The sequence below is a fragment of the Lytechinus variegatus genome, chromosome 13, assembly GCF_018143015.1.
Source record: "Lytechinus variegatus isolate NC3 chromosome 13, Lvar_3.0, whole genome shotgun sequence".
NCBI lineage: Eukaryota > Metazoa > Echinodermata > Echinoidea > Temnopleuroida > Toxopneustidae > Lytechinus > Lytechinus variegatus.
Genome location: NC_054752.1, coordinates 15,124,840 through 15,152,712, shown reverse-complemented (window position 1 = coordinate 15,152,712; position 27,873 = coordinate 15,124,840). Strand labels below are relative to the sequence as shown.

The window sequence follows — 27,873 nt, the reverse complement described above, 5'->3', positions numbered from 1 at the left end:
GGTTAAGGGTTGCAAAAGGATTTTACTTAAGGTTTAGGGTTAGGATTATGATAGGGTATAGTGTTAAATCCAGGGTTGAAGTTGGTCATTTCATTGGTAAGAGAAATTTACAGCAGAGCAATTGTCGCCAGAGCAAATGTCATGGAACCTCAGAGTTCATGGGTGGGCTTAATAAATGAAATACCAAAATCTTACAGCAAACACTAGCATAATTTGAAGACTGGTGTTGTTGGGCTGGTGCTTTCCTCACCTTAACGGCAACACCAACATCTAACACCAAACTTAAAATAATCCAGTGTCACTCAAAATAATCCAGTGTGCACTCAAGAGATGAGCTACCTTGATTACATTATATATAAAGTAAATAAGAGATACGTTTGAAATTGAAAGACTAAGGATTGCTGTAAGGCAACAAGAATTATTCTCTATCTAGAAACCAAATCAAAGACCTCATAATTTTGTTTTTGATGATTTATATCATTTTTCATGATTTATAGATATCAATTCACACACTATTGATAATGATATGAATAAACTATGTTATTATTAATATTAACCACTGATACACATATTCAATAACTATCTTATTAAGAAGGTAAACATAAATTATCCTAAATTTATAACATAGAAGGCAGAGAAAAAGGGGGATGGGGGCTGAGCAAGAGGAGAGAGAGAGAGAGGGGGGGGGGGGATTATTGGAAATAGGAAGAACTGAATGATTCACTTTTAACTGCAAAATTTCATCAGAATATCCCATAAGGTTCACAAAATATTCCATGAAGACCACAAATATCAATTTATGCATACCACACCCACTTTCTAGAATATTAATGAATATTAATGAGCTGACAACACCTTCACATGGAATAAATAGGACATTTGTAATGGTTATCTAACATGTAGTATCGTCACTGACCGATCATGACTAATCATCTTGCTGGAATCTCAGACGTATATGCTGGCAAGCTTAGAAGGACATCGTACCAGTGATAAACTGTTGAAAAAATGTGAAAAGTTGAAATCATGAATAAATTATATTTCGCTACACAAACAGAAAAAATTTAACAGTGCTTTTGTTTTTACCGGTAAATAAAGACTTGAAAATCTGTATTCCATTTAAAGAGAAATCACAGATTGTGGAAATGTACTGAAGAGTTGTGGAAATGTACTGAAGAGATCAAATGACTATTAAAGGCCTACATGCAATTAGAATTTTTGACACCTGCGTTCCAATGACAAATCCAAAGATTGTGATAAGGGAATCTCACCAATTGTGTTAATTATTTAAACGTAGGGCATGTTTACAAAACAGTATTGTAAATAAAATATTTGCTGTTAGCAAGCATTTCAAAGCAAAGTTTGTTGTTATTTGTTAAGAGTTGATAGCAATTATGGAAAGTTCATGTTGGGGGTATCTGAAAGAAAAGCCTCTTTAGTCATCACAAATCATCATAAACTTGAAATTCATGCATTATATATTACACAACATATAGGGCAGCTGCTCATGTAATATGACATCACAAATTAAAAACTTAAAAAGTCCAGTCTTTGATGGACTTTCCTCAAACTTTTTATCAATATTTTGGTAATTTTACCACAAACTTTTGTTCAGGTTTGACTTCACCTTTAAAGGTCAAGTCCACCCCAGCAAAATGTTGATTTGAATAAATAGAGAAAAATAAAAGTAACATAACACTGAAAATGTCATCAAATTCGGATGTAAAATAAGAAAGCTGTGGCATTTTAAAGTTTCAATTATTTTTCACAAAACAGTGATATGCACAACTCGATGGCATGCAATTGAGTCAGTCAATGATGTCCATCACTCACTATTTCTTTTGTTTTTTATTGTTTGAATTATACAAAAAGTTCATTTTTTAAAGATTTGCCCCCAGGGACCGACTTGACTGAATCATATAGTATTAAGCAATGCTAATTCCACATGTTCTGGGAGGAATTAATCACCGTTTCACTTGGCAACGAGGAGAAAATTAGAATATTTCATATTTCATATAATAAAATACAAAAGAAATAGTGAGTGGATGACGTCATCAGTCTCCTCAATTGCATACCAACCAAGATGTACATACATGTATAACTGTTTTGTGAAATTAAGCAAACTTTAAGATGCCATAACTTTCTTATTTTACATCCAATTTTGATGAAATTTTCAGTGTTATGCTTGTTGGATTTTTCTCTTTTTATTCAAATCAATTTTTTGTTGGGGTTGACTTGTCCTTTAATAATATACATAAATATTAATATATATACTCACATCGTCATACTGCATGTTAGCACTTCCAGTCTGTTGAACATCTCGTCTTTTGAAGAAGTCTACAAACACAAAAAAATTCAAACAGAGAAGTACCTACATGTATTAAATCACATTTACAGAAAGTTCATCAAGGTGGTTTAAAAATGGGTTGGTTAAAAAAAAGTCGGTTGAGTGCCTTAAACGGAATGTCCAGGTTAGGCACATTTTGAATGAAAAATAATCATTACTACCATGGTAATAATGCTGAACAGCCAATCATCATCAAGGATACTTTCGAAGTTACAAATGAAAGGCAAAGCAACCATTAGTTTATAAAAAATACACATTGCAGTCGGTATATATCACACGTGCGAGGTACCTTTAGATGGGTTCTAACGAGGTGTAGCCGAGGGCATTTGGACTGTTTTAAAGGAAACAAGTGTGGGTGACTATTCTAATGCTCAAGGAAAATAAAGTACATGTGTTATGACGTTGATCCTTCCAAGTTATTTTATAAACCAACCGCATTGTGTGCTTCTGGCACCACCTAGGCTCCAACGTGTACGGTGGGCGGAGGCATAAAAAATGGTCCAAATCGTGTGACTGATAGCTTCGCAATAAGCGGTACTTGTCTTATCTTGGTGCCGTGCTGATGCAAAATTTAAACCAGCACCAACAACAGGAGCTTTTTCACAAAAGGATAAGTGGATTCGGAGTTGAGCTTATGAAATTGCAGCAACTTGAATACGATTTATCACTTGTAACCTCATAGATGATTACACAGCATTATGTGTCCTCCTATCTGCCTTATGCAGTGATATATTTACCGGTACATGGATATATCACATATATACTGCATGCAACTGGGGATCTACGGATCTGTGCTTTAGGCTGAGTAATGTTTGGTATTTCTAAAATGTACAATGGAAAATAGAGACAGCTAGTGGGGAAAAGAGGACATTAGGATTAGCCATGTAGTTTACATTGTTAATTTCACTGAGTTCATTAAAGAGTCTTCTAGAATCAGTATTGCTCTAGAAAGAAGAAGAATGTTCTTTTTATCGACAATACTAGAAGCAAACCGCTGTGATTACTGTACCTGTAAGACCCCTGAGGCGCACACAGCAGGCAACGAATGCGTCAAAAGGGATTTGGTTGTTGACACCATAACGTCTCAGGAACACTCCAACGGCTTGAGGGGATAACCTGTATCCTGCAGTACACCATGAAAAGAGATAATTGGGTCATATCACTATATTCAATAATTTAAACAAATATTAAAGGAATGGTCCAGGCTTAATGATGTCACATCTCCACTTTCTGTTTTCTTATGTTATTACATAAAATCATAATTATTTCATACTTGTGTGAATGATTTGTCTCCCATATAATGAAAGTTGTAGCAATAAATATCTAATGCATTTAATCAGTTGTCAATACAATTTTTCTAGTTCTTGGAGGAAAAAATTTGAATAGACCTAATTTCATATAATAAAATACAAAAGAAAAAGTGGAGATGTGACATCATTAGCCCATCTTATGAATATTCATGATGACTGTTTTCACAAAATATTGCTAAACTTAAAATTTCAATAACCTTTTTTGTTATCTGATTTTGATGAAATTTTCAGCATTTTGCTCAGTGAATTCTTCTCTATTTATTAAGCTATAGATACTTTCAGCCCGGACCATCCCTTTAAGCTTGTCAGTGCTTTGTGTCATTATGAGACATAATTGCCCAAATTCACAAAGGTGGTTTTTAAAATTTGAAACCATTTGTTGAACCCATGGTTTATGTAGATTTCCTGTATGAATTACGCTTATTTACCGCGTATATTAAAAAATTCCAATGTTGATGTGTGCTTTTGTCAAAAAGCGCCAAATTGACGTCTGTCACCGTGGTTAAGTACGCTACTTTATTTACGAGTCTATTATTTATGAGTCCACTCTTCAAATAGTTGACTCATGAATGAAATAACGTATTTAATATTTAACCATGGCAACAGGCATCAAATCAGCATTCTGTGATAAAAACACACAACAGCTTTGGACATTTTTCAATATACATGGTAAATAGGCGTAATTTACACAGGAAATCTACAAAAACCATGGGTTCAATGGATGGTTTTCAAAACTACTTTGTGAATTCTGGCCAATAACTTTCTCTAAAATGACCATAGAGAAGAAAAGATTTGCTTTGGGTAACATCATACTATTTAAGTGTGTGTGTGGGATGGGGTGGGGGTGACACAATAGTTCATCCCCCTGAACGATACTGCTGTACTTTGGCAAAAGGAAGCAAGTTAAAAAAGTATTATTTGCTGTAAATGAGCAATGTGTGTTGGTCATTTTAATACATAGGCGTCAATGCAATCCAACAGGATATTTTCTTCAATATCTTTCCACAGAACAATCATTTCTTCCCCAATTTTTGCCTCAACATGGAACATACAAAGGGTGCTTCAGAAAAAACAATAACACAAATTTGACTGATGTGTCACTTGCTTCCTTTTGCCAAAGTTTGGCAGAATAGGTTTACCAGTCAGATATATGCAAGTGGTGGGGAGAGTTCATGAGACAATGTGCAGCAGCAAAGAATGCTCTCCAACCCAATGTCATTCTTGTTCTGAATTCTTTCAATTTGATGGAGACCATATGAGAGCAGACCAGGGGGGTGTTTTACAAAGAATTCAGTATGACTCAGAGTTGCACTTAAATGCCTACTTGCATGCAGTACGAAAGGCATGACCACATCAGTCAGATGATGCAAGGAGGAAATGCCCTTCTGCATATTAATCCATAAGATCGCGCGTTGCACATTACGTACACATCGGTATTTAAGTGCAATTCTAGTCACTTCTACTTTAAATCTTTGTGAAACACCACCCCCGAACATGTAATAGGAGAGGGATGAATAAAAGAGGAAAGGGTTGAAAATCACATACCAAAAGCAGCCAAAGCTTGTGCGAGTTCATGTCCATCAACCTGACCTGACCTGTCGCGGTCGTACTGCATCAAGGTAGTTTTCCATTGGTTAAGAGCACCCCAGAGCTCCTTGAATTCGTTGAATCCCATCTTCCCCGAATAGTCACGCTGATCATAGAATTCACGTCAAGGATAAATTTTAGGATGTCATAGCTTTTTAGGTTGCTGATAAATTTTGGGATGTCATAGCTTTTAGGTTGCATAAAAGCCTATTTTCAATTTTGGTAATTCCCCCGAAAGTGCATATCACTGCTCCAATCGATTACTAGATTACTTTACGGAGGAAACATGTATAAAAATTCAAATCAATCAAGATTAGTCTCTAGGCACAGACCCTGATTGAAACTTTGATCAACATGTGGGTCTCCAAACAAGACTAACACATCTTGGCCCGTATTCTGAAGTCGGGTTTAACTTAAACTCAGGTTTAAAGTTGTGGTCTAAGTATGGGAAGCCAAAAGTGTCAAAATTTTTATTAAGTTGTATGCTTACTGTGCTCTTTCCTGATTCATTGATGGTGAAGACAATCATCTATTTATACTTCCTACACAATTATGAATGATTTGAGAGCCAAATGAGCTGAAAGTATGATATCTCTAGCTGTTAGTGATTATGTAGCAATTGGCTGTCCATACTTGAACCACAACTTTAAACCTGACTTCAGAATACGGCCCATAGAATTTGCTTGAATTTCAGCAAGAGGTTCTTCAGTGTGTGCATTCAGACTCTCTCGATTGAAAGGTTTGCACAGCAGATTAGACCCGTCAAGATGCCATCACATGAATAGAGCTGCAAGGATCACATTTTCTTACGTTCTAGGTTTTGACGTCATCTCGGCGAATATACATGTAACAATGTTATACTGACCGAGGTGATGTCATTCATTGCTTAAAAGCTGCGTAATCGGGTAGTTTGCATTCCATGGTGCAAGTGATAGCTGTGGTTTTCTATCGAGATGCACATACATCACAGCTCCAGCTAAAAGTGCAAGTATATTTAACATACAGTACATGTATGGCCAACTCTGATGGCGAATCTACACAAACTTTATTGCCTGGTCTCTCTAGTGAATAAATAAATGACACTTCATCTCCCCTTCCAAGATCTATATTTTCCCCTTTTGACAATATATCATCTCAGCACCGTGCATTTCAGATGAAATATAATCCCTTGAGGAAGAAATATAACTCCATCCCGTATCAAAAATGAAATGTTACATTTTACCTCTAAAGTAGGAAATATGGGTATAATCTGAATGTGTAGGCCTATGAAGTAAAATAGTTATGATGTGGAGCAGATCTCTAGCAAGGGTTTTCAATTACATGTATGAGGTTTGATTTCTTCTCTTCCTTGCCTGAAAATTTGACAAGGATGAAAAAAAAAATGGTGGCCATGTTGTCCCAGAAATAAATCTGATTTCCTTCCCTATTTTTATTGCTTGGCTACGACTTGTGTATAGGATATATGTTTCATTGGACAAATTTTGTTATTTTACATTATAAATATTCAGTGGGGATTTCCCCCATTTTCATGATGGAGGAAGTAAAAAGGATACATCCAACATATTGATCATCAGGATACACGTCTCTAGGTTGAAAGCTGTTATGGAAAAAAAAATCAAACAAAGATCAAACATACAATTTGGCATAAATTACACCACTATTTATTAAAATAATGCAGACAACTTGAATTTGCAAAGGATTTCAGGGGAGTGTTTCATCAATATTTTCATCCGACAAGTTGTCAGATCTGACAACTTTCCTGGATTCTGATTGGTTGAAAAACACTGTTACTATAGTAACTGTCGGATAAAACAGGACTTGTCGGATAAAACGTCCGACAAGTCCTTTCATGAAACGCTCCCCAGGAATGAATACCTTCTCATTGGAGTAGAATACATTTTACAATACCTGTGTGATGAATAGTACAAAATGCAAACCATCTACTATCCCCCCCCATGCAAATCTCATGAAATATGTATGAATTGCTAAAACCAGGGGCCAGTTTTACAAAGTTGCGATTGATCGGATCAATCGCAAATATGGAAAGCCAGCAAAGTCAACATATAAAATGCATGTTTGTTCAAAAAAAAATTTTCTAGGTATGAATGTATATATCCATAAATTCATTGATTTCTGACAATTTGGTGTGATGTTCTTTGTTTACAAAGGAGATTTTGAGTAGGATTTCATGCATAAATTAGCATGAATGATTCATAAATTTACATTTATCGAATGTTCTACTGAAGTCTAAACCATGGTGGAAAGTTAAGTCATGATAATACAAGGGCTGAGATCTGGGGGGCATGAGGCCCCCCCCCAAAAAAAAAACAATCAGGGACCCGTAAAATGGTTAGTGATTAATTGCTAAATGAAATGGCCTATCAAGATCATTGTTGCACGAGCATTTTGCTCAGTAGACTGGCCAGGAACCAATCAGAATTGCTCTTTGAAATTGGTGATAAAGTTGCCAACATTTGTGTTGTGGAGGGGGGGGGGCAGGTAAATTGGTTTTTAGTTTTAATGCTCATAGCTATTCATAGAAGGTATACAGAGCCATGCATAATTACGCTGGTAACTTCCTGAGATCCCAGATGAGGTGAGGCATTGTTGGAGCTCCTTCTGATCAATCTGGCCATCCTGAATTAAAGAGAGAAAAAATAGTTAAGTTCAGTATTGATGGAGGAAGAATAAGAAAAGTAGAAGACGAGAGTGAGGAGGAGGAAGGGCAGAGGAGAGGGAGGAAGAGGAGAAGAAGGAAGAGGAGAAGAAGGAAGAGAAGGAAGAGGAGGGGGAGGAAGAGGAGGGGGAGAACGAGAAGGAAGGAAGGAAAGAGGAGAAGAAAAGGAAGGAGTAGGAGGAAGAGGAGAAGGATAATAGAGAAAATGAAGAATAAACATGTAAACAGGAGAAAGAGGAAGGGGAGAAAGAAGAGGGGAAAATATTTAGAGAAGAAAAAGAATGAAAAGTGATTGCAACATCCAAGTAATTCCTCTCCTCACTCCCTCTTCCTTGCGAAGGATCTGTTTTTTGGCGTTTAATATAAATTTAGTCTGAATAAGTGTTTGACATTTAGGAGGGGGAACATTCATAGGGATGACAACATTCACAAGCTCACTGGCACCAGTAGACTAACAGTTTGTGATAATCATTACACATTTCTGGAGACGGATTTCCTTTTAATTTTGATGAACAACATGATGGCTTTGTAATAAAACACATTTCCTTTTATCATAATACTCAGTCTTTATCCAATGATTGACACCTCTTTAAAAGAAAAGGAGCAATGTACTTATGTACCTTGTAGTTTTCATCAAGGATTTCCTGTTATTAACCCTGCATGTAATGTACATCATGGGAAAGAAGCACAAAAATGTGACAATTACTTGCAAAAGAGAGCGCAAAGTATATACATACTTAAAACTTTTGGGTACCAAAGGGCTGGCTGAATGAAAGTGTTCTTGCAAAATTCATGTAACTATGTTATTATGATGCACCATACGGGGTGTCTTTTGAAAATTTTAATATCAACTCACTTCTATTTTTACTATAATTCATAAACAACATTTTCTTAAATGGATTCAGACAAAAGTAGATTTGAGAATAGTTTTATCATAGGAATCCCATACAGTACATCACAGTATTAAAATCTGTGACATGAAAGACAGTACTTGCAAAGAACCTTTTTACTAGTTTCATGCAATCAGCACTAGTACCGTATGCACATTGTACTCTATCTCAGTACAGGCCAAGTTGAGGATGTCCAAACTTTCCTATTTTACATCCAAGTTTGTTGTCAAATTTCCATATGCTTGATTAATCTATTCATTTTCATCCAAATCAACTTGTTCTTGGGGATGACTTTGCCTCACATAGCAGAAAACTGAACTTTCATCATTTAAAGAGCACAATATCGATTGATGACTCAATACACATAGGTAATTTGATTCTTTTTGTTATATATAGGAGTGATGTTTGAGGTAGAGTATTAAACAGGAAATCCTTGATTCATAAGATTTAAAAACAAACATTTTTGTTATTGTACTTTATGAACATGTAGCTACAAGAGGAAGAGCTACAAGTAATCAGAGGAGGAGCTACAAGTAATATGATACTGATAACGATAGGTTTTTTTATGAACCTCAGAGTACAAGAATAAAAGCTATTTCCTCATTGGAGGAAGCTCTTTGCAGAGGCGGGAATCGTCAATCATTGTGGGCTTGATGTCACTAAAATTATAAATCTGCACAGCTGGGCCCCGTCTAACAAAGAGTTATGATTGATCCAACCAATCGTAACTCTATGGAAATCCATCATTGCATAATTTTTTCTACAGGAAATTTGCAAAATGTCCTTTTTTAAACAAAGGCGAACACATCAAATTTTCAAGAAAACCATGAATGTATGAATATACATGTACATCATATCTAAAAATTTGGAATAAACATGCATTTAAGATGTGGGCATTGCTGGCATTCCATAGTTGCGATACTGATAGATCAGATCAATCACAAGTCTTTGTAAGGCGGGACCCTGGGCCCCGTTATCATAACTCTATGGAAATACATCAGTGTCATAATTTTTTTCTCCAGGAAATTTGCAAAATGTCCTTTGTCCAAATTGTCAAGAAATCAAAAAATTTATGGATATGCATTCATATCTAGATTTTTTTGAACATACATGCATTTCATATGTTGACTTTGCTGGCTTTCCATAGTTGCGATTGATTGGATCAATCATCACTCTTTGTACAACGGGGCCCAGGTTGTACAGTACTACAGAGCCACATCTTGGCTAAAGGGAAAGATCACCCTGATCAAAAGTTGGTTTGAAAAAAGGAGAAAAAATCTTGAAGGTTTGATAGAAAAATGTCAAAAAATACCAGAAAAATTTCAGTTTTAATTTTATTACATCAAAGACAAGCAGCTCAAAATGCAATTTTCTCAAAGATAACTTGAGAGTGGTTTTATCTGTGCAGTGGATATATCATCAGACACGCCATTTTATACCTCCTTTTAGAGGAGAAAAATGTTTGTATCCATTATATTCTATTTTAAAAAAATGGAATTCATGGGATAACACAATACATGTATATGGGAAAGCTGCTTGCATATATCAGAAACATAAAACTCTAAAAATTCATAAATTCTATCTTTTTCTTTGATGGAATTTCATCAACCTTCAGAAATATTTTCTCTTCTTTTCTTTTATTATTAAAACCATAGGCGGATCCAAGATTTTCCAAAAGGGTGGTGGGGGGGGCAAATTCTTCGGAGGAAATTTCGTACCTGAAAAAAATGTTACAAGCAAAAAAAAAAGAGGTCTTCAATTTTAGAAGAGGGGGCACACCTCGGTTTTAATGGCATTTTTACATTACAAATTTTGATTTTGCTTCTCAAAGGGGGGGGGCATGTGCCCCCTCTGCCCCCCCCCCTAGATCTGCGACTGTTAAAACCAACCATCATCAGAGTGAAATCCCCTTTAAAACTTAAAAGGGAAGTCGATCACAATAAAAATTGTTTTAAATAAAAAGAGAAGAGCATCTATCGAGCATGATGATCAGCATTATTTTTTACAAGCATAGAGGCTTATTAATTGTCATTACAGGTCAAGTCCACCCCAGGAAATTGCTGACTTGAATAAATAGAGAAAAATCAAACTAGCATAGTGCTGAAAATGTCATCAAATTCGGATGTAAAATAAAAAAGTTGACATTTCAAAATTTCGCTTATTTTTCACAAAACAGTGATATATGCACAACTAGGTGAGTCAGTCGATGATGTGCATCACTCACTATTTCTTGTTTTTTATTGTTTGAATTATACATTATTTCATTTTTTATAGATTTGACAATAAGGACCAACTTGACAATGAGGAGAAAATTAGAAGATTTCATACAATAAAATACAAAAGAAATAGTGAGTGGATGATGTCATAGTCTCCTCATTTGCATACCAGCCAGGATGTGCATACAATGAGAGAGATACAGGACAGCAAGTTTCACAGGAGTTTTGTCTGTGCAGACCTCAGAAAAAATTATTGTATTCTTTTTAATAACTGCTGGAATTCGGATTGAAAGGATGCAAGAACATACAAACCCTACAATTTCATAACATAGGGAGCTTTCAAAGATACTGATAATGGAAGAGAAATGGGATGGTAAACCTGGCTTCATACACAATTAGGGTAAGAAGATGGGAAATTGTGTAATTTTATGATGGGCCATGTGTCTCAACCAGATCATGACGCAGGACATACATGTACATACTTTGATTTGAAATAGAAAACCTGGATTTTGTTTTGCATTTCATAAGAACCAAGTATTATTGTCAATGATAAAGATATATAAATATATATATATATATATTAACTGACTGAATCATTTGAAGGAATTCTAATAAATCTATACAAAACAATGTGACAGATGCTTTATATGTATTAAGGCAAATGCAATATGATGTGCAAATTTTTCCAATTGAAATTATAGGCAGCACAGGTGAACATCTCCTACATCAATAACTTGCCAATTCTATTTTACAATAAAGATAAATCATTGAGACCTACCTTAGTCAAGGTTCCATACTGTCTCTTGAAACGCTTATTCCATGAAACTCCTGTTTCCTCGTTTAGAACCTGAATGAAATGGCACACAGCAATAGGGTATGAAGTACACGTACATGTAGCAATACAGGAAATTACCACAATTAATTTGAACACTTTCAATAAAAGCCAATGAGCATTCCATACACAGGAAAAATGGTCGATCAACAGTTATAGGGTGATTGGTTCAAGAGATACGACCACTTTTTCAAAGGGACTGTTTTCACACTGCGAAAATGCGACATTGATAATTAGGGCAAAATCAGAGACTACTTTTCTTCTCCTCATTATCATTATTACTATTATTGATGTTGTGAATACTGTGTTCATCATCATATGTTTATCACCATCATCATCATCATCACAACTATTGAAGACATACTATACCTGGAAAGTCGTCCAATTGTTCATGCATGCTCAGATCCAGTATGCCTCTTCTCTTTGTACTTTTTCTTCTCATCCTCCTTTTCCTTTACATTTTTTTTCTTCCTCCTCTTCTTGCTCCTTCTTGCCTTTCATCTCCTTTCTTTTATTCTTCTCATTATTACCATTAACATTCATATCATCATCATCATCATCATCAACATCACCACCATCATCATCGTCATCATCATCAGCATCATCACCATCATCATCATCAGCAGAGCAGCAGCAACATCAGCATTATCATCATCCTCATCATCATCATCATTACCATCATCATCATCAACATCATTATCATCATCATCATCACCATCATCAGGGCTCGACACTAGCGGCAGTCCGACGGTCCCAGACCAGTAAAAATCGCTGTTGGGCCGGTAGATTTTCAGAAATAGGAAGATTTACTGGTCCGACATGACCAGTAAAAAATATCCTTGTCGGGCCAGTAATTTTCCAAAAATAGCAAGATTTTAAGGGTCCGACATGACCAGTAATAAAAACCAATGTTGGGCCAATAACTTTTCCAGAAATGGTCAAATTCACTGCAAACCATTTCCCTCCGATAAATTCTGTCATTCACACACAGAATGAATCACACGTAATTGCTACTAGAGTAGATACAGTGTACATGTAGCCAGCCACACAATCCACGTGGTAAATTCTCTACTGGCTGCGCGAACAAAGCTTGGCTAAACTCTTGCAGAAATCTCTCACAGAACTGTCAAAATTCATGGTTCATACTCATGAAAGGCTCTTATAATGTCCATATTTCCTAAAAATTGGAGTAACTCTGTCATTTGTAAGCAGTAAAAGGTTAATTTTTCACTTCTGTTTGGTTCAAACAGATCGGGTTTCGGGTGATATCGTATGAATACATATTAGCCCCACATATGCATTTATGTATGTGTTGATACACTTGGTTTCTGACTTTCTTTCGAAGCTATTTTAATTGAGCCAAAAAGAAATTGATAAATTATTTATGATGATAGTTTTAGCTTTCTTCCTCTGTTTTCTTCCTATCTTTCTTTCCTTCTTTTCAATCTTTCTTTGTTTCTTCCCTCTCTTCTTTCATTTTTTTGTTCCTGTATTTCTTTTTTATTTTCCCTTAATCTGTTTTCTTTTATTCGTTCTTTCATTCTTTCTATCCTTTTAAAAAATATTTTTCTTTCCTTCCTTCCTTCCTTCCTTCCTCCCTCCCTTCCTCCCTCCCTCCCTCCCTTTTAAAAAATATTTTTTTCTATTTCTTTTTTTCTCTTTCTTTCTTTCTTTCTTTCTTTCCTTCCTTCCTTCCTTCCTTCCTCCCTTCCTTCCTTCCTTCCTTCCTTCCTTCCTTCCTCCCTTCCTCCCTCCCTCCCTCCCTTCTTTCTTTCTTTCTTTCTTTCTTTGTCTTTCTTTCTTTCTTTCTTTATTCCTTCCTTCCTTTCTTTCTTTCTTTGTTTCTTTTTGATATTTTTCTTTCTTTAATTCTTGAGTCCATCCATCCTATATTCGTCTCTTCTCTTCTTCCTTCCTTTTACCCTTTTCTTTCCTTCATTCTTCATTATATACTTTCTTTGTTTCTTTCTTCCTTCCATCCATCATTTATTTACCTTTTTTCATTTCTTTCTTTCTTTGTCTCTCAGTCTCTCTTTTTTTTCTTCCTTTCATCTATTCTTTTACCTTTTCTTTTTTTTATTTTGCTTGCTTCTTTCCTTCCTTCCTTTATTTCTTTCCTTCTATCTATCATTTTACCTTTCCTTTATTTCTTCCTTCTTTCAATCCTTCCTTCCTCTCTTTTTTTCTTCCTTTCTTTTGTCCTTCTTTCCATCTCTCCTTTAACCCTTTCTTTTTTATTGCTTCTTCTTTCTTTCCTTTACTACTTTCTGGATTTGTTCTTTCTTTCTGTATTGCTTGCTTCATTTCTTTCCTTCATTTCTTTTTTCTTTTCTTTTCTTTTCTTTCTTTCTTTCTCTTTCTTTCTTTGTTTCTTTCTTTCTTATTTTTGCTCCTTCTTTATTCCTTCCTTCCTTCCTTTCCTTTAGTTCTTTCTTTTTTTCCTTCCTTCACATCTATCCTTTCTTTACCTTTTCTTTTTTTTCTTCCTTCCTTTTTTATTTTTTCTTTCTTTTCCTCTCTCAGTTCTTCCTTCCTTCCTTTCTCTTATTCTTTTCTTTTCCTTCCTTCCTTCCTTTCTTTCTTTCTTTTGTTCTTGAAGTTCTTTGTTTCTGTCTTGCTTTCTTTTTGTCCTTCATTCCTTCATTTTATTGGGGGGGGGGGTAACGAAGGCTAGAAAAATAAACTTGCGCCTTTTTTTAATGTTTTCTTTATTTTTTGGGACCAGTAGATTTTAGGTGGTATCTACTGGTCCGACATGAATAGGTTGGACCAGTAGAAAAAATGGGTTAGTGTGGAGCCCTGCCATCATCATCATCATCACCATCACCATCATCATCATCACCATCATCATCATCACTACCACTAATGGCATTACTGTACCTGGCACAGTCTTTCAACAGTCAACACATGTTCGGGTCCGCCATGCTTCCTAAGGAGTGCTGTAAGACACTGCTGTGGTGATTTCATATCGATGATGTCATCCTTTTCACTTCCTGTGTCAGGGGTTAGCTGTATAAGCTCATTACGCTGTGGAAGAAAGGTGGCAAATTATTGAAGCAATGTAGCTTTGGACCTTTGTGTATCATATTAGGGCACTTGAAGCATTTGAAAATAGTTCAAAAGAATTTAACAGCTTAAACATGTAATTATTCTCAACATAATCTTCTTCATCATCATCAGACTATTAAATACCAACATTCTTACAAATGTACAATGTACATTGAGCGTGATCGTGCAAAGTGAATAGAAACGTGGTGCCTTGACAATATACATTTACTATCCTTATCACCAGATCACCATTACAACATTGGATCAAGCAGATTCTCACAAATGTGCACTGAGCACTACATGTAGTTTTCTGTTTAAGTGGTTTTGGCATGTTGAAACTATTATCATCATTATAATCATTATCATGGAATATTCAACCCATTCCATGTTTTAGAGGTGGATGTTATTTTAAACAAGAAAAAAGAGACAATACTAAAATTTTGATTTAGTTAACATGTCATTTCTTATTCTTCTCATCTTAATTGTGTCAGGGCATACACAATCTTATAATGAACTGAAAAAGTGACAGGCGTTGTGAGGGGATTTAACAACACTTCAAATGGCTTTGATAATTAATGTGAGTAAAACCCTCAGACCTACCGGTTCGGACCATGTTCCAAGGTTGTCCACATCTCTAATATATGCATGATAATGACCTCCATGTGTACTACCACTGTGAAGCACTACAGAGTATAATTCATACAGGGCTTCATCTGTGGCCTGTTTAAACAAAACAAACATATTTTAATATATGATCAGTTTTAGCAGTAGTATGTAGTATATTACAGTGGTGCCAATATTAGTGAAGCCCAATAGATAATGCACTCCTTCATGCCGAGTGTTGAAATGTAGACAGCAATGCTACGATGTCCGGCGAGCCCAGAGAAACAAACTTTATTGAATGTAATATTATATCACCTGACTTCACAATTAAATATCTAAAAGATGGCATAATTTGAATGCTTTTAAATATGTTCATATTCTGGTGGGATTCACTATTAACATTTTAGCACTACTGTATATCATCCATTGGGGAGGATAAGATGATGCAAATCCCATTTGATCTGCCCTCCTCCTCCTCCTACCAGAGCCGTACAAAACATGTTTGCTTTCACTGGAGCTAGGTGGCAGCAACTAAAGGTCTGGTCACACCGCCCAAGCGTTGTTGGAGCGGTTGTGGAGCGGAGAGAAAAAAATCATCACCGCTCGCTAACCTTCACCATTTTTTATTTCGATTGTTTTTTTTTTTTTCGATTTTTCCCCAAATTTTGTTAGTGAAATTCGACCCTCTCTCCCTACTGCTCCACGACCGCTCCAACAACGCTCGGGCGGTGTGACCAGGCCTTTAAAAAGCTTTGTTTGTTCTAAGGGTCTCCTCTCTCTTCATTATATCTTTTATTCAAGTTGTAATAATCATGACATGACAACTGAGTACCAACCTAGAGTTAGTTGAAACACTCCTTCAATTAACCCTTGTCAGCAGGAATTTTCTCTTGAAAATCTTCAAATGTTTTGTGGCTGAGTGGATAAGTCTCTGGACTTTGAACCATTATGTCCGAGGTTCAAATCCTACCACAGCACCTGCATCCTTTGGCAAGGCATTTATCTACATTTGCCACTCTCCACCCTTGTCAGCAGGAAATTTCTTATGAAACTCTTCATATGTGTTGTGGCTGAGTGGATAAGTCTCTGGACTTTGAACCATAATGTCCGAGGTTCAATCCCGCCACAGCAACTGCGTCCTTTGGTAAGGCATTTTTCTACATTTGCCACTCTCCACCCTTGTCAGCAAGAATTTTCTATTGAAACTCTTCGAAGGCGTTGTGGCTGAGTGGATAAGTCTCTGGACTTTGAACCATAATGTCCGAGGTTCAAATCTCATCACAGCACTTGCATCCTTCGGCAAGGCATATATCTACATAATATGCCACTCTCCACCAAGGTGTATGGGAACCCACTTGGAGGGAATTTCTTGCATGCTTGAGCACCAATCAGGGTAGCCGTGCAACAGCCAGGGTAATAGTGTGCAGTGTGAAGAAACCTGTATTAAGCGCTATAAATGTTGCCTCATACATGTATAATTATCATCATCATCACAATCATCATTATTACTACAAAGTCAACTATTAAACTGTTTTGTGAAATTATTAATGTGAAACTATAAAATGTCATAACTTTATTTTACATCTGATTTTGATGAAATTTTCAGTGTTATGCTTGTTGGATTTTTCTCTTTTTATTCAAATCAACTTTTTGTTGGGGTGGACTTGTCCTTTAAACTTGCTGTGAAAATGCTTGTGTATAAATTATTCTACTAAAATGCTTTTCATTAAAAAGTGAAACCACAATGCATACTGTGCTTTATGGAAAACTTTCTTTATATGTTTGTATTATAGGATTACTTGAAAGTACTTTTGATTTCTATATCACAATGGATATTGAAGTTATTCCAATTCTAAATATTCATATTTTATGATGCAATTTATTTTCTTATATTAGCTTAATTACTTTCATATTGCAATATATGTGCTACTACTACATCACATGAAAAAAAAACAATCACAACAGCCAATTGAAACTTCTGAATTAGGTTTGAAAATTTGAAGATAAAAAATGAGGACTTACTGCACCCGCCACGGCTGAGAAGTAACCATACAGAGGGTCCTGATTGAAAAGAAAAATACATGTAGGTAGATAGTTAAAAATATAAACCAGCAAATGATGCACGAGAACTATCCCTACACAGGATCCGAATGAGGAACAAGGAAAATGGGTGGAGAGTTACACATTGAAACCCGAGAATATATATAAAAAGTATGATGCATGAGTATGTGTGGCAAAATTACAAGAGCACGTATGGACCCCGTTTCACGAAGAAGGTTTGAAAAAAGAAACCAGAATTATAAAATGCAATAAAATGTATAAAATAAAATTTCTTTATGTACATGTATGTGCACAATGTAAACCTGATTGATTGATAATAGAGAAATCGGAATCATCTGAGAAAAACATAAACGAGCATGAAATGTAAAAAAATAAATTAAACTGTACATGGATAGTAGTGTATAGAAACATATATATGTACTGTGGAAACTTGAATGTCTCTAGAATTTTCTAGATCAATGTAAACCAGGCTTAATAGAACAAATATGTGTATATTCACATTTTGCAATGACTAAAAACAATGAACAGGTAGGCCTCGATTGACCACCTGGACAGTGGCTGTTTAGCAAGCGAGTATGAGCTGCCTACATTTTATACACACGATAATAGTCATCTGCTCATGAGTATTTTGCCTATGCCTGACTGCCCTTGAGATCAAAGGCCCAATGTAAATTGTCATGAAGTTGATTGATTCACTCAAAAAAATAGTTGTGTGATAACTATTCATGAGATATGTTGCTTGATTTGTCAGAACTGTAAATCTCTCTCTTTCTCTTTCTATCTATCTATCTATCCCTCTCTCTTTCTCTCTGTCTTGGCTCCTTTCTACCCTTCTCTTCCAATGCACTGCATGAAACAGACTCTTATGAGATTTAAATTTCCATAGCATTTTTCTTTTTTATATCTGGGCACATATTATTTTCTAAGAGCTTGCAACATTGCTTTTCCAATCATTCTATAAACCAACAATAAGAGCACTGAAAGCTGTCTTTGTTTCTTCTTGTTGTACTCCTGTAAATATTCTACATTTCATTTTCTCTTGGTCATCGGTAGCATTTCTTAGCATCATCATGAGCACATTGCAGAACCTTTGATATCATAAGTAGAATGCTTCATTTATGTGCACCTTGACAGTAAACACAGCAATTTCATTATAATTGTACATGTATATGAATAGATTCCCTCAAAATCAAATCAGCTAACAAATTTCAAAAAGACACCACTACGACACAGTTCTCATTTTTTCATATTGGAAAAGTAAAAGATTCTAAGATCAAAAAATATGTGATTCCCTACCGGATATGGAGGTGCTCCGGTAGGAGGATAAGCACCGAAGCCTGGTCCTCCTACCGGTGGTACAGCACAAGCGACTGGTGGAACCACTGCTGCCGGTGGAGGTACAGCTCCCCCAGGAGCGGGGTAAGGATTACCCCCAGGAACCACCACAACTTTAGGTTTCCGAGCTGCTTCGGCCACCGCCTCCATCACCGAGTTATGGGCCTTCATCATGCCACTAAACATGCCGTCCATGGTGAATTTGAACCTCTGCTAACTACTCAATCAACACAAGATCTACTATTAACTATTACAACTCGTGCAATAACCTCTGCCGTCTTCCAATCGATCAACTCTCCAGTGTACTCGACAGGAATTTATCTTCAAAGTGGCTCTTGGTTTCATTCCCTCCTTCTTTTATAACCATGATGGGCTCCTGCAGAAACACGAATCAGTGCTAATAACAGGAAGTGATCTCAATATTCATAAAGCGATGACGCTATTCTCAACAGGAACCAATCAGGGATTATTATTATTGTGGTCTTTTAATTCCTTGTAAAAGTAGTAATGCACTTTTTATTTTTTATCATTACATTTACAATCATTAAATATGAATCCTTGTGAGCATTCGATAAAACAAATAGTCAGTGATTTTAACTGCCTATTGTTAGCTACATGTACATGTACAAGGTACTTCCAAGTCCTTGCATGTGATTCGCTGAGTGCATATCAGTTTGTGCAAAGACCTTAGATTTTCATGTGATGCCATTGCTACCCTTGACCCAAGGGTAGCACATGGAATATGGAAAAAGAACCTTCACATATACCTACATGTATTCAAACAATCCTTTTTAAAATATGCCAGAGCAGTAAATTGGAATAAAGCTCCCTGATGATATCCAGAATGCTATTTCATTTGAAAGTAAATCAATATATTACATAGGTTATGTAGATTCAAATCAGTGATAGGTCAACACGCCATCATGTGACCATAGCTGCGAGGATCGCATTTGTTATATTCTAGGTTTTGACGTCACCTCAGGGAATATACTGCGTTGTATTTTCAATTGCGGCGTTATATTCACTATTAAAGGTGACGTCACTCGCTGCATAAAAGTTGCGTAACAAGTGTAAAAATGTACGCGCTAATGTTAACGCGTGGATTGCATGTAGAACGCGCTTGATGTATTATAAAAAAAAATCTATTATAACGTAGATGGATCAGAGCTGAAGCATGAATTTTGGGTTTGAGCCAGATGATGAATGCAATTTCTGATGGCGAATCCACATATACTACATAATATAACAGATATTGCCTGGTCTATCGTTTTAATAAATAACATTTCAACTCCCCTCCGAAGCTATATTTTTCCCGCGGGATATTTTCCCTCAGCGCTGCGGGCAAAATAAAATCCTTCGGAAAAATATAACTCCGTCGGGGAGAGGAAATTTTATATTCAAACTCTAGGTAGGCAATATCTGTATAATACCGCTCATGATGTATTCTGACTATGTTGTTTATTTTATGATTATGTATCTTGCATATAGTTATGTCACATTGATATTGTATTATTTGAATGCAGAAATACAAACAAATAAAAGAAATTTTGCTTTATAGAGCTCTCAAATTTTTTTTTTAACTTTTCTATTTTTGTTCATACATTATACTTTATTATGAGCATGATTACCCAAGAATACACATCTAATTATTATCATTATGATTTCCCTATATGACACTGCTTATTAGTATTAATATTGATAAATTCTTTAAATTGAGGCCTATTCTTGTTTTAACATTATTTGATTATCGATGTATAAAACCTTTCTTTTTCCTTTGCTTTATCTTACAATAAGCTAAATATCTTACTCTTTGTTTTCTTTTTTCTTCCTGATGTTTCACTTTTAGTATTAATAAATTGATTTTTAGTTTTGCTGTATATAATTATTCCTAATTATGTATTTGTAATCTATCCTTTTAATGCGTGTACTGCTCTCTTTATGCAGGACCATTGTGTGAAACAGCCTGCGAGCTGATTTATGTTTTATCCTGTTGAAAGATGTTTTAATAAATAAATAAATGAATGAATAGCCGTCACAGATGAATTAGTTAAAAGCTGGGTGATGCAATGATAACGGTTTTCATTTAACAATGGTTACTGGTAACATAGGAAGTCTATCATGATAAGTGGGTTAATTAATTTTATACACTGTGCATTGTATATACAGTACACCTGTTGTATACATGTATTCAATGTCACAAGTTGGTTTCGATCATGACTTTATTGAGAAAAATAATTTCAACAAGTATTGCATCATTTATCACAAAAATTATGATACAGTATTTGTGTCCATGTAGATATCAACCCAGCAAAGATTGAAGGATGGGCCTCCTCGACATAGGCGGCGGAAGTGGGGGGGGGGACGGGGATACTTGCCCCCCCTAAATTTGAGGTGGGGGATGATCCCCCCTAAAAAAATTGAGAACTTTTTTTTCTTGCTTGTCAATTTTGTTTCCTGCTTCCCCCCCTAAATTCAGGTGGACCCCTCTAAAATGTTGTTGATCCCCCTAAAATTTTGGTTGATAACCTTTTTTTTTGCTTGTCAAATTATTTACCTGTGTCCATTCCAAAATTTCAGGTGGACCCCCCCCCCTAAATTTTTTGGCTTCCACCGCCAATGCTGCTCGAAATCCATGTACGATAAATTTCATTCGCTTTTGTATATCCCTATAGCAAGCCCATACATCACAGCGATCTTGGAGCTGCGAACAAAATTGCCACTGAGGGTGGGATAGTTTGTCACATGGCTTGTTTGGTTTGTCTTTGTTTGGTCTGCCTGCCCCCCCCCCTAAATTCAGGTGGAACCCCCTAAAATTTTGGTTGATAACCCTTTTTTTTGCTTGTCAAATTTTTTACCTGTGTCCGTTCCAAAATTTCAGGTGAACCCCCCCTAAATGTTTTGGCTTCCACCGCCAATGCTGCTCGGAATCCATGTACGATGAATTTCATTCGCTTTATATCCCTACGGCAAGCCCATACATCACAACGATCTTGGAGCTGTGAACAAAATTGGCACTGAGGATGGGATATTTTGTCACATGGCTTGTTTGGTTTGTCTTTGTTTGGTTGAGTGCAAGCTGCATTGGCACTTAATTGGCAAGTACACACAATCATGCACACGCTTTATATCGCAAACAATCGATACTCCCAAAATTTACCCGAGCTGGGCGAAGCTCCAAAGTACTACCACAGATTTGATATATTGCAATACTTTCTATTGTGTTATGGCCACCAAATTTGCTTGAGGGCCACTAAAAATATGAAATTGATTATTTTGGTGTTCGACTGATCGGGCCACCAAGAAAAAAGTTAGTAATAGTATGAAGCCTTGGCAAAAGTATATGATTGTTCTGTAGGAGTACACAGCTGACTGCAGCTTGCAGTGTTCAAGGAGTATTTTAATTCATCTGTTATGTTTTCTCCCTGAAGGTAAAAGTAATGAAGAGCACAAATATATGGTTTTATGAGCACAACATATCCATCTACATATTGAAAATTGAAAGTTCTGTGAAAACAAATAGTGTTCACTTAAAAGCAAAAGTTTAAAATTGACAGTTAATATAAATGAAAGCTGATAATCTGCAGTCTTTGGGGAAGTACATGTCCATGTCCAATTGTCATCAAACTTTTTCTGTGAACTAGTATAAACAGAGAAATAGCCCCTTTTGGGCAACACTAATAATGAATTTATTTTTTCAATGCATAAACACAAATGTAAGGGGTCTGCCAATATTGTTTCATTATACATGTACATGTAGAACACTTGTCATATGATTGCCTGATAGAGCAACAAAACTTTCCGAGTTCATTATGTGTAAACTGTTTAAACGTTAAAACTTCCTAGCATTTATTTTATGCCATAGAATGAATCTAAAGCAATCTTTTATTCAAATTTACACCACATCATAAAGGAAAGACTATGCAGGCATCAGACTTTGATTGGGGCTCGAGTTATATGGAATTTTATGATAAAATTCTAGATGAGTTAAACGTTTAAACTTCCTAGCATTTATTTTTTGCCAAAGAATGAATCTAAAGCAACTTTTTATTTGAATTTACACCACATCATACAGGAAAGCCTACAGTATGCAGGCATCAGACTTTGATTTGGGCTTGAGTTATATGGAATTTTATAATAAAATTCTAGATGAGCAACGTCACCACCCTCACCCATGATGCAGAAAGCCTGAGAGATTGCTCATGGATGATCTTGAACGATACATATTTTTCTAATGACAATTTCACCCAGAACTCGGGCTTGTATATACGTACATGTACCTCTAGGGTATCCTATAGAGACGCACGATCAACCACTTCCTTCCTGAGACCACCATCCCAGTTGTCTTATCTTACATGATCTGATTCAGATGATATTTTCAATGTTATGCCAATTTGATTTTCCTCTTTTTATTCAAACAAACTTGCCCTAGATGTTGCATTGCCATAAAATATGGCAGCATATGAACATGCAATGCCATTCCCCCCGCCAAAAAAAGGTCAAAATTCATCCAAAGAAAAAAGGTTGATAGAATTGACAGAACATGTGAAGAGCCCTTTAAAATCTTGCCAACATTTCACAGTTCAATACACGTATGACTTTGTGACATGTTCATGTGCATGTCCAATAGCCTCCATGGCCAGGATTTATTTGGCCTTCATACTTGTGGTGCTTCTTTTAACTTTCCTGATTTCTGCTTTAAATGAAGAAGTGTTTCCGATGGCAAAGTGGCCTAGCCCTATAAAAAAATATTGTAAGTTAAAGAGGCAGCTCCTACCACATACTGCCCCCCCCCCCCTCAATAAAAAAAAGAAAAAAAAAGTTAATAAGTAATTATAAAAGTTTGTTTGAATAAAAAGATGAAAATCAAACATGCAAAAAGTTGATATTTTCATCAAAATGAAATGTAAAGTAAAAACATAAATAATGAATGTGGCGTTCAATTCCACACATCAAAGACACCACCTCCTGGTTGTTATGGAAATGAAAGAAATCCCACTGACTCACTCACTATTCAAAATGTGAATACTTTGATTTTGGCGATTAGCAAACACAGTTTAGCTGTTTTTAAGTGTTGAGAAAAACAAACTTTGTTACAGAGAATAGTTGCTCTTTACCACTTGCTCACTGCAACCATCCTGCCTGTGGGGAATCTACAGGTAGAACTATGGTATGCCAATGATGTACACAGCACACACTTAAAAAAAATCATTAAAATGTCAGTTATGTGTCCAAAAATACTAATTTCCATACAGTTGTAATTTATTTTCCATTATCAACTTGGGAATATTTTTTGTAATTCACCAAAGCGATCAAAAACTTTAATTTTGGGCATATTTTTGTACTCCCTCTATTGGTGGAAAGTCGTATGGCAATAAAATTGTCATTTTTTCAATCTCTATTTTTAATTCAGAAAAAATAATTTAAAGAATCAAATGTACTTAAGAGCCAAATCTATGATTAATAGCTGTAATGGAAACTGACAGTGTAAAAAATCAAGCATTTGTCCCAAAGAAAAAATGAAAATAAGCCAAACATTGCCAACCTTATTCTGCCACACATGGAGTAGTGACAGAGAACAAGGCTATATCATAACCTTGTTCATTGAATGAGTGCTATTTACCTGAGCTGGAGCTTGGCCTGGATAACCCGGGTATGCCATCGTTTATTTTCTCTATAAAAAGACAAAAATAAATACATAAATGCCATGGAAAATTACATTTTGCTTCACAAGTAATTATTTCTGGACCTAATAATACATGAACCAGGCCTCTACAAAAATTTTTTTCGTCACTTGCCCTGTTGGGCAAGTGATGAAAAAATTTGCTTGCCCGATAGAAAAAACTGCTTGCCCAATTTTTTAAATAATTTTTTCATTAGGACGGCACTACTCTTATTTTTATTAAGGTATACAAAATAACAATTGAGAATCATGTCCAGTATAAAAGAACACACATTGAAAAGGATATTTTCAGCAACGTAAGCCTGAGTCTTTACGTTTATTTTGGAGAAAAAAATTGATATTTTATGGATATTAAAGGTTTTAAAAAACCCTTCAACAAAAGTGGAGTGGCTAAAATTTCACATTTTGCATCTTTAAATCCATGAAATGGTCATTTATTTTCCATATTTCCTTGATTTAAAAAAAAAAATTAGTTGGAAACCATCAAGTCTTTTCTTCATCATTTTATGATGTTCCACTTGGTCAATAATTTTATCTACATGTTTTCACATGCTACTTTTTTTTTCTATTTTGAGGAATACCTGTTCACTTATTGATGAATTATTAGTAATTAACTTTGTTTAATATTGTATGATTTTTAAGTAATTTTTTTCACTATGCTTAGAATCTTGGGTGTGTGGGGGTGTGTGCGTGTGTTTGTGTGGGTGTGACTGTGAGTTGAACTTTGATATAAATGAATTCAATATCTAATTTCTACTTCGCCTATTCCAGTACAATAACCTGTACTCGGCCATGTAATAAAGGCCCGCATACCCTAACTTTTCCTGAAGTTCTTTGAAAACGCAGACTTCTACGAAAATTGCATTTCTCTATGGGGGAGTCTAAATTTGGTGAGAATGTATTCATTAATAACTTAAATATACATGACAATGAAGAAATCATCAAACTTTATTGGAAGTTTTGAATAATATACCCGAAATGTAAACTCTGTCTGAAACAGAAAATCACCATCATTGAGGCCTTTCCTGAGCGAATTGTCCCCCAGAGCTCTGGCAGAGAGACAGAGCTCAGACAGGCTAGCTAGTATGCGCACGTGTGTGAGCCTCCCGCCGGCCTCATAAAATAGATGGAGATTTGTTTGATGATTTATAGTCTGATATTTACCTCATCCCCTCAAAAAGGGAAACAAATGAATTTTAAGTTATGATTAACAAATACGGCAAGTTATTTTGGATGTTAATAGGCCGTTTTGAAAAGCAAAGCCGAATGACATGACAACTCACCAATGCGAGGTTACTAGACTCTGTGATTTATTTCCTGTGTAATTCTAATTATTTTATCACAGAATTGTGATATCGGAAGGGGGAAAATGTGCATTAGAAATTGCACATGGTGGTAGTCATAATGGACCCCTATACTACATTCAACTGTTTCCCGGCCATTGCGTTGATTTTTTTCATACCTGGTACCATGTATGGAAATACGTGGTACAGAAAAAATAACGCAATTTCGGAATTTGAAACTGCGCTACTCGCTATTTTTTAAGGCTTATTCATGATTTTGAGTGTGGATTTTTGATGATTTATGGAAAAACGAGGTACGGTACAGAAAAAAAAGACGCAACAACCACTTGCCCGATCGGGCAATTGACTTTGAGAAGTGCTTGCCCGCACGTCATTTTCACTTGCCCCGGGCAAGCGGGTTTGTCGCGCCCTGCATGAACATAAAATAAATTCCGCAAAAAAACTCACAATCCATACAAAAATGACAAATAAAAGTTTTATCATAATCACAATAATTTTTATCCCACTTTCGATTTTTAATTTGTCAATTCATATAGCTACAGTGTAGATTAGCTCAACACTTGTTAGGGCCGGTTTGCACCAGCCCGAGTTTCAAATTAGTGCGCTATTTCTGATCCGGCAAATTATCTCGAGATTTTTTTGTAATTATCTTGCTAGGTCGCTGGATTAACTTGAGACTGCAATCCCAAGTAGACTTGTGATTATTTGCAAAATAGCATGCTAAATTTTATGAATTATCCCGCTAATTCTCAGGTGCAGACGCACTCAGGATTATTCATTCACGACGTCGGACCATAATGCATTGATGCCTCACTCAAGGAGGAATCGCTCTTCTTGCGATGGTGTTTCTTGAATCTCGAGATTAATTGCGAAGAGGGCCAATCAGGATAAAACCTCGAGATTAAGCAAACTCTGGCTGGTGCAGCACTGCCTCATTACATTAGCCTATTACTGCCAATACTGGTGGGTGCCGAGTGATGTACATGTAGCCTAGATCTAATTAATTTGACAATAAAAAAATATTCCCCACTACTAACAGGCAAAACAAAGGGCCATTTCTGTCCCAAGAAAAAAAGCTTTTTAATAAAAAATATTCTAGCCATTTTGCCATTTCCGTCTTAAGAAATTCAGACAAGCATAAAATTAATAAAAAGACAAACAGGTTTTTATATTCGAGGACCGAGGTCATTTTGCTAAGCTTACAAGTTATACTACAGAGTACAGTGACATTTTTCAATTTATCTCGGCTCTGGTCTATCTAATAATCTAGTTATCTAGATCTTATTAGAGTTAGAACTAGAGTCTAGACTTCGGCCCAGGAATGCCTCAGCCCCCGTCACGTTCTTCTAATGACTAGGCCTATCGGCCGAGCCATGACCCATGTCTCAGACTCACAGCTCTCAGACTCAAGTCTCAGTTCTGGCAAAACGCCAAAATTAGGAATAGGAAGCTTTCCAATGCAATGACAGAATTCTCCGCCTATTGCCTCTCAACTTCCGAAATCGTGAGTGCGCTTTGTTTAAGCGGAAGATCGTACCCGGAACTCGGTACAATAAACTGAGCAGCTTCTTCGGCGGCGGGCTTGGCTTCCTAAGCCAGTCAGGATGTCGCGATCGACTGGACCGTGCCCACAGCTCCAGAGGCAAAGAGCAGAGCTTGCCGCAGTGTTGAATTTGGAGTTATAATCAAACTACTTTAAAGGTCAGACCTTACGCAAGTCTGTTAAAAAAAAAACATTGCTTATTAAACTGAGGATGAAACGGGCAATATATATTATCAATTTTACCCTCCTAGTCCTACCTGCAAAAATCAGATGAATGAAATTTCGTCTCAAAAAGCTCAACGTCGAGACGGAGAGGAGTGAATAGTTTATTAAAGTATGGCAAGCCAAGGTCAGTTTCAATTTTGATACATATTTTAACTAAAAGGTTAACAATTAATTTGAAAAAAATAACAACAATACAAAACTTGAGTCTATAAGTACAT

At 36.0% G+C, this 27,873-nt stretch overlaps 1 protein-coding gene across 2 annotated transcripts; it reads right to left on the bottom strand.

The window, feature by feature from the left end:
• Positions 1–27,778, bottom strand: LOC121426168 (grancalcin-like). Of its 2 annotated transcripts, XM_041622363.1 has the most exons (9): positions 27,688–27,778; positions 24,524–24,574; positions 17,530–17,568; positions 7,809–7,878; positions 6,795–6,838; positions 5,200–5,347; positions 3,354–3,467; positions 2,276–2,334; positions 1–994 (listed from the first exon to the last, which is right to left on the bottom strand). In XM_041622363.1, exons 2-9 carry the CDS (start codon positions 24,560–24,562, stop codon positions 968–970), a joined length of 540 nt encoding a protein of 179 aa, XP_041478297.1. In that variant the 5' UTR covers positions 24,563–24,574; positions 27,688–27,778; the 3' UTR covers positions 1–967. The 2 variants fall into 2 exon arrangements, with proteins under 2 accessions (XP_041478297.1, XP_041478296.1); XM_041622362.1 differs by lacking the exons at positions 24,524–24,574; positions 27,688–27,778 and adding an exon at positions 18,865–19,239.
• Positions 27,779–27,873: the final 95 nt, after the last annotated feature.